At 27.2% G+C, this 8,330-nt stretch overlaps 2 protein-coding genes across 2 annotated transcripts; one reads left to right on the top strand and one right to left on the bottom strand.

Annotated features, from left to right (window-relative positions):
* Window positions 1–2,527: 2,527 nt before the first annotated feature.
* On the bottom strand, window positions 2,528–2,701 carry LOAG_10572 (hypothetical protein; the record flags this gene model as incomplete). The annotated part of the gene is made up of 1 exon (XM_003146098.2): window positions 2,528–2,701. One exon carries the CDS (start codon window positions 2,699–2,701, stop codon window positions 2,528–2,530), a length of 174 nt encoding a protein of 57 aa, XP_003146146.2.
* Window positions 2,702–4,096: 1,395 nt separating this feature from the next.
* LOAG_18677 (hypothetical protein) lies at window positions 4,097–4,273 on the top strand (the record flags this gene model as incomplete). The annotated part of the gene is made up of 1 exon (XM_020451341.1): window positions 4,097–4,273. The coding sequence occupies one exon, from the start codon at window positions 4,097–4,099 to the stop codon at window positions 4,271–4,273; it is 177 nt and encodes a 58-aa protein (XP_020304884.1).
* Window positions 4,274–8,330: the final 4,057 nt, after the last annotated feature.

Raw genomic sequence — 8,330 nt, forward strand, 5'->3', positions numbered from 1 at the left:
AGTTTATAAAAATTACAATCCTCATTGATATATTAAACAAAAAAAACTTTAACTAATTAATATCTTTTAACATTACAAATAATAATCATAAATTATAACATGAACAAAAACAGTGATTGCATTTATCATATAATGATTATAACTGATAATGATGACAAGAATAATAGTAATAATAATAATGATAATAATAATAATTAATAATAATAATAATGATAATCAATAATTAATAATAATAATAGTGATGATAATAATGATAATTAATTAATAATAATTAATAATAACAATAATAATAATAGTAATAATAATAATAATAATAATAATAATAATAATAATAATAAATGTAATTAAATAAATTATACGAAATATGCAAAAGAAATTTCATTTTGCACTTAACTAAAAGTTCTAGAACTAAAGGTCCGTGTCTTCTTACAGAGTTGAGGATGATATTAGGCATGCTAATTCCCCACTCCCAAATATTGCTTTTTACAAATGTTTAACTGTCAATGGAGAGAAAATGAATATGAAAATAGATGAGGATGACTTGTTTGACTCTATGCTTTAAACAAACAAAATTTTTAGTATATCTTTTTCATGCATGCATTTTTGCATTTCTCTTGAAGTGAATGCATGCATATGAAAACACTTTACTTTCTTTCGCATTTTTTTTAGAATAATCTTTGGACATCCCTTGTAATTAATGAAGTAAGAAAAAAAAGGAGGAAAGGAAAAGATATATTGAAGATATGATCAAGATCGGTGGTAATAAACACCAGTTGGAAAATGATGAAATCAAATATTGAAATTTTAGATCTTAATTAGACTAAATTTACGCTACTAATTCTGATGAAGCTTGCGACAAAAGAATAAAAAGAAAATGCTAAATTTCACTTATTGCATAAGTTGCGAAAAAAAAAGAAAAGGAGGTAACAACCTGTTTGTGATATGTAATCATTCCCGACAGGCTTTAAATTTTTGTCAACTAAACAGGAAAGAATCGAATGATGAAAATTTTATTGATAGCTTTTTTTTCTTTTTTTAATCATTTCTGCGCTAAATATGCTAGAATATAGATGGAATCTCAATTCTTACCTTTCCGTAATAAATCAACAAAATTATGGCAAACAATTTTAAGTTTTTTCTTTCTTCAAGAAATATTTAGCTACAAAACTTTTCTTAAACTTGGTAAATTTTTAGAAAGTTGAATAAAATTTGTCGAAAATAATTCTGGAGAAATGGAAAAAAGGGAAGTAGTTAGCTTTATAAAATTGAGCAATATATGATATGCTATCAGGAAATTTATAGCATAGATTTGTGATTAGAGCAGGGAAAAAGGAAAAAAAGAAGGAAAAGGAAAGAAATCTGGAAGAACATCGATTAAAGTACACAAAATTGAAAGACGAAATTACGGGATTGTTTTTTTTTTAAACGGAAAATTATTGCAAAAGTATTAACTGAAGCTGAAAACGTGAAAAAAGGAAGTATTAGTTGAAATGATTAAAGATTAAAGATTTGAAAGAAAAAGGAAATTTAATTGATCCTTCTGTCACTGACATTTAATGTAAAAAATCAAATACAAGCTTTCGTCACGTCATCATTAAATAAATTTTCTCGCTATATAACGTGATAGAAAATCGGATATGAATACAACCTTCATGAAAAGGCATATTAATTTGTGATCCGTCGGTACTGATGAATTATTTTAGTAGTAAGGATTATTAAATGCAATTAACAAAAATGAAGATGACAATTTTAATACATGCTTGAAAAATTTTTAATATTTATAAGAGAAGAAAAGCTTCGAAACTTGAAAAGTAAATTACTGAAACATTAGAGAAATTCTTTTGAATCACTCATACTGATTAACACAATAACAAGTTTGGAATATAGCATAAATGACAAGAATTATAATTAACTTTTTCAAGAACAGAAATGAGGAAGATGAAGAAGTGCAACTAATGCGGCCATATACAAATAATAACTAGTTTTTATTGCTTAAAATATTTCGATGAATATTAATTCATCTTGTTGGGAATCATTGTTGACTTTAGAAAAAAGACAATTATTAATTAATGTTAAGAAAAAAAATAATTAATAAAACGGAAAAACTGCAAAACGAATGATAAATAAAATCAATATTATATAAGTAAACTTAATAAAATTAATGATAAATAAAATTATTACTCCAATTAATATTACTCACATTTCAAGCATTTATATTAATTTCTTCAAGGAGTAAAAGTATGAAATGAGAGCAAAATTTGAATAATTTCCGTTAATTGATATCTCACAAAAAAAACCTCAGGTTAGTCTTAGGTTATCATCAACTTCTCACGAATTATAGTAAATGGAAGATTTTAATAACTGCTACGCTTTTAATAGTTTTTATAATTATCTTTGTTCATCTTAATATCTTCTCTTTTCCTCTCCCACTTTCTCTCCCTCTCTCTCTCTCTTGATAAATTTCACATCAACATTTCTGGCAAGCATTGGTGTAACTTGATTCAAAATTTGTAATTGAGTTTGAGCGCTATTTGAATTTAATTGAATTATTGCTAATTAACCAGTTAGCTAGCAAAGAATGTACCTGATTCTGTCTTGCTCGAATTGTAGGATGTATACGGAATTGAGTGCTCCCTTCAGTTTTCAACATTTGGTATCGTTTGGATCGTAAATTTGCAACTGTATTGGCACCGGAACGCATTGCCCGTTTGCTACGTTTTGCCCGGGAGATTCGATGATGTTGCTATAAACAGATTTGTTTCCTCTTTTTTCTTTTTTCTATCATTTATGCAAATTTTTGCAATTTTTCATATGAAATTAAATCAGTAAAGAAGATATAACAATGGTAAGCAATATGTTTATCTCGGAAAATGACCACATCAGAAAAGGTTTCCCTATTTGAAATCCGAAAGATGAGAAAGATTCAAGTTGCTTTGTGATGAGTGAAAGATCATAAGTTTGCTGGAAAAAAAGTTATGACTTCCGTATCTTTACTAATAACTTTTGAGCTTCTTCAATTATGGGATTTTTTTGAATCTAAATCTAGGAAACTGCAAATTAAATCTAACTTTTTAATGAGATGCAGAAATCTAATTTGATTCTAAAATTTATTAATTCAACGAATCCCGTTTGTAACAAAATGAATCATAAAAACTTTGCATAAAATGAGAAAAATGTCATCATAATTTGCATCTAACAAGCACAGATACACACACGAATAGAATGTACACATATTTCACGTAGCCCTCCAAAAGTCAAAGATAACTTTTACATTATAATGAAGGAATTTACAAATATGCAAAAAGAATGGATTTGTTTTCGGTCAAAGAGGTTCTTTTTCTTTTTCATCACAAAGAGTATTCCTTTTTCATTAAAAATTGTTAAAAAAAGAAAAAAAAGGAAAAGAAGTGAGGTAATTTCAAAAGTAATTGTAGCAATTAACAGATGATTTTATTCACAAAAAAAGAAACTTCTGATTATTCTAAATTATTCATAACTTTTGAATTTTTAATTTCTCATTAATCCTAATTATTGCGAAAGTATTTAGGTGGAATAACACACACACACAAACACATACATACATACACACACACACACACACACCCACACACACATACAAACACACACATATACATAATGCGTACCAATCCTAACGATCTTTCTTGACTGAGGAATATAGTGAAGAAGAGTAGAAGAGGAATTAACATAGATTGGTCAGAATTAGTTCATCTGTTGCTAACAAAACCAAATCGTAATTCCTTTTACTCATTCAGTTTGGTAGAGTGAATGAATGAATAATTCATAAGATTAATTATAAAATTGTTCATTCGCTCACATTTCATTCATTCGCAATATGTTTGAGCAATTGTAGCAATCATTTTGGTTCATTATAATACTTTCAAATATTAATTTCGACATAAATAAGAAATGGATGAACATCTTATCCCGTTACATTTTCACTTATCTATACTTGAAGAGAAAGAGAAGGAGAGAGAGGGAGGGAGAAAGAGAAAGGATTCTTTTTTAAGGAATTCAATGAGAGCTATTTAAATTTTAAAAATGAAACGAGAGGGAAAAAAAGACAGAAAAGATGGGAATGGGAGAGAAGAAAAGTAGAAAAAAAAAGAACCCTAGAAAGGTGACTGCTACTAGCACGGTTATTGTAGTTGGTGTTGTTGTTATTGTTGTTGTTGTTATTATTATTATTATTATTGTTGTTGTTGTTGTTGTTGCTGTTGCTGTTGCTGTTGTTGTTGCTGTTGTTGTTGATTAGTTGCTCGGAACCATTACTCCCATTGAATCTTTCATCCAGTAGTTCTAAATCGCTCGATTCACTGTTGCTCGTATCAATCCCGAAAAACTGACCATCATTTAATGCTGCTGTAAAAGATGTTCATAATTTGTATTTTTTACAAATGGAACGGAAAAGGACGGAATGGAATGGACTGGGATGGGCTGGGATGTTATGAGATAGGATAGGACTGGAAAAAATGACCTTCCAAAAGAACGGGATGAAATGGAAATGGGAAAGAATGACCACTGGAGCAATAAGGGTAAGAGTAGGGAAGCGAATGGAAGGAATGAATGAATGGAAGAATGCAAACGGGTAAATGGATCGATGAAAAATTATGTTGTAAAATGTCGAAAGCGTTGCTGAAATATAAAAAGAAGCAAAAAGTCACAAAAGTGAATTTAAATAATTTTAAGAGGGGTAATCTTTGAGGGATAATCTTTTCTATTTTCTATTTCTATTTCTCATTCCTTTTCTTTTTGTTTTCATTTTTATATTCTACTCCATCATTTTCTTTTTCTTCTTTCATCATTTGATAATTCTAAGTTTTTGTTTATATTTAGTGTATGTGCTGAAAAGCACATGTCAGGAATATAAATACTTAAATACATGAATGAAATGTTATGGAATTACAGAGATTTCAAAAAAATATTTTATATGCATGCAAAAAAGAAGTTTGAAATTTTGAAATCATTTTTTACAATAAGAAAAGCAGTGAACTTGGAAGATTAAAAAGAAATTTTTACAGAAAAAAAATCGGGAAGTATTTAAGAAAAAAATACCATTCGTGACATGAATTTAAAAAGGAGAAGTTACTTTGACTAATTAATTATTTTTCAGAAATGGAATCGTATCTTCTTCACAATATTTTATTACTTTTGAAATCTTTACTAAGATGGAAAGTATATAAGCTATAATCAATGCCCATTAATTAGTCTATAATACGATGGGACGACTATTAATCAGTCCATAATAAAATAAGAAAAAATAATAAATTTAAAAGATCAGAAAAATTTCATAAAATTTGCTGTTAATTTTGAATTTGAAAGAATCCTCTTGCATTGTGCTTTAATATAACGACAATTCAAATAATAACTTTTTTGATTAAGATTTTCCACAAATTTATTTTAAATTATCCAAAACATTCATTCATTTATTCATTTGTTTGTAATATATACAAAACAATCAAATTTTGGAATGAATAAATAAATATGAACAGATGATAATTTTTACCTGTTGAACTTTCATAAACAGATGACAATTTTTACCTGTTGAACTTTGTCCATTATTAGATGATTGATAAGCGCTTCGATGGCCAAATAATCGTCGCATTTCACAATTTTTCGAGAAAATTTCAATGAAATCACTAATAATTGCTTGTTATTTAACAATATAATCGCTGCTTTCTTAACATTGATCAATCGATTTGAAGTAAAAATAAATAATTATTTTCATCTGTTTCTTTTTCTTTTTTCACGCGTGGATTTATTCCTGCAAAGGAAAACAAATCAAACAAATGCCTCGTTTCTCTTGAAATGTTTATGACAAACTAGCAAAATAGAAGGACAAAAATCACAGGGCTATCATAAAAACAAAAAGATAAAATAATTATTTCAAAGGTAATCGTTTTTTCTTTCATTGTTAATTACAGTAATACATTTTAAAGTCTCATTTATTTCTTAACTCTTCTTTTAGCTAAAATGAATTACTGATCTAAAGATTGAAGATGATTTGATGGTAAGTTGGAAAAGTTGTAAAAATAAGAAAAAGCCACAAATATTGAAATCCCGGGAATTTCGGATATTATAAGTGAATTTAACTTAAGGTTGAAATGTTTGATATTATTAGAATTTAATTGAAAGTATGCATTAAGAGAAAGCAGGAAAAAAAGAGTTTTCCATTCAGTTTCCACTCAGGAAAGAAAAAGTTTTCCACTCAGTTTAAATCACTTGAACTAACCAAAAAGTTAATTAAATATTCTCCTTGCATCAAAAGTGAAATAATTTTTAAAAAAAATGTGAACAGTTAAATTAAAATATGAATAATATGACCATTCATCTGAATAATGCTTTGATTCCGTTAACGATAGCTAACATACATAGAAACACATTCTTAGAGAAAGGTTAATTAAATTTAAAATTTGAGCAGTTGAAAATGAAAATATAACATACATATAAGTTCGGTGGGATTTTAAATAGTATACTTCACTCTAACAATAATTAAATGATTCATTTGAATAGCATTTGTGTTTCTGCAATAATAGCTAATATATACAGAGATATATTTTTAAAAGAAAAAAGCCTAGATTAAAAGTTTAAATAATTACAGTCGCAAATATAATATTGTTTAAGAAAAATTCAAATGATATACCTTATCTTAGCAATAATAATTGAATTAAGATTTATGTAATTAACAAATTTCTTTTATTTTATCATTAATATGTGTCAGCAATAATTAATAAATTAAAACTTTTGCAATTAACAAATCTCTCCTATTTCGTCATTAATGTATCAGCAATAATTAATAAACAAATTGAAACTTATGCAATTAACAAATATCTTATTTCATCATTAACATATATATATATATATAGAAAGGACAAATTTTTATTAAAATTGTTGAGTAAACGTGAATGGCAAAAGTTTTGCATATAGCACAAATCGAGCGAGAATAATTCTTAAAAGATTTAAATCGTATAAGCAAGCTTTTCGCATTTTAGTTGCAGCTGCTATCTTCCTTCTCCTTGCATTGGTGATGGGATAGAAAAATGAATCTAATATACTTTGTGTAAATTAACATGAAGGAAGGAGAGATGGAATGAATGAAAGAATGAAGGAATGAGTGAATGAATGAATGAGAGAATGGATGAATGAATGAATGAGTGAATGGATGAATGAATGAATGAATCTCTCTCTCTCTCTCTCTCTCTCTCTCTCTCTCTCATTCGCTAATTCTTGAATATCCACTAATCGATCATGTCTTCTTTTTCTTCATATATATAACTAGCAACCTGATAAATAATGATGAAGGAAAAGTTGTGACATCCAATCATTATCATTATTATTATCCATTCATTTTCTTCCAGCAAACAAAATAATTTAAAACATAATTCGCTCTTCCTTTCTTTTTTCTCTCCCTTCCTCTCTCTCTCCCTCTCTCTCTACTTCTTCCGTAATTATCCATTTCTAAATTAGATCATTCAATACTTTTGTCATTTTCAAAAAAAATTTTATTGCTGCAATTTTTTTTTTTAAAGAGAAAAAACTAAGAAGTTAATAATGAGAAATAACTATCATTAAATTCTGATTTGGTATTAAAATTTTCACGTGATTAATTTTATACTGTCGTTCATTTCGCATTAATTAATAATTATCAAAATATATTTTTAATTCATTAAAAAGCAAATTTATCAAAAAGATTGTCTTTTTAATAAATCGTTCCTTCTTTCCGTATACAATCCTTTCATTACTTATTGCTAATCAATTCTTATTTATGGCTTATATTGATTGTAATGAAAATTACATACGTGATATTAATAAAAATTCTCGTTATTCTTACCGAAAGAAAAAAAAAACGATTGAAACGTGTATTCACTAAATTTGAAAGCTATTTTGTTACGGGGAAAAATGGTAATTAAATTTATAATTCAATTATTGTACTAATAATAATTAATTCTGTTGCATTATTTACATAATTACTATTTCTATTACAATATTACATTTTTGAAAGTAATTAATGATGTCTTCATTGACAGACAAAATCTAAATAGAACTCATTTTTTATTCATATCTCCCATTCTTCCCCCGCTCACATCATCCACTCGAATTTTGATTAGATATTGATGCAGATGATAGAACATGTACCTACCTATACATATATATGGCATGCATCTATATATAGAGGATAATGGAAATGTACCTACCTATACATGTATATGGCATACATCTATATATAGAGGATAATGGAATGGCCGGGTTAATGCCTAGACAAAATGTCTGCTGTAGAAAAAGCCTAACTGATATGAGCCACTTAGGATATG

Source organism: Loa loa (assembly GCF_000183805.2).
Source record: "Loa loa unplaced genomic scaffold supercont3.439, whole genome shotgun sequence".
Taxonomy (NCBI): Eukaryota; Metazoa; Nematoda; class Chromadorea; order Rhabditida; family Onchocercidae; genus Loa; species Loa loa.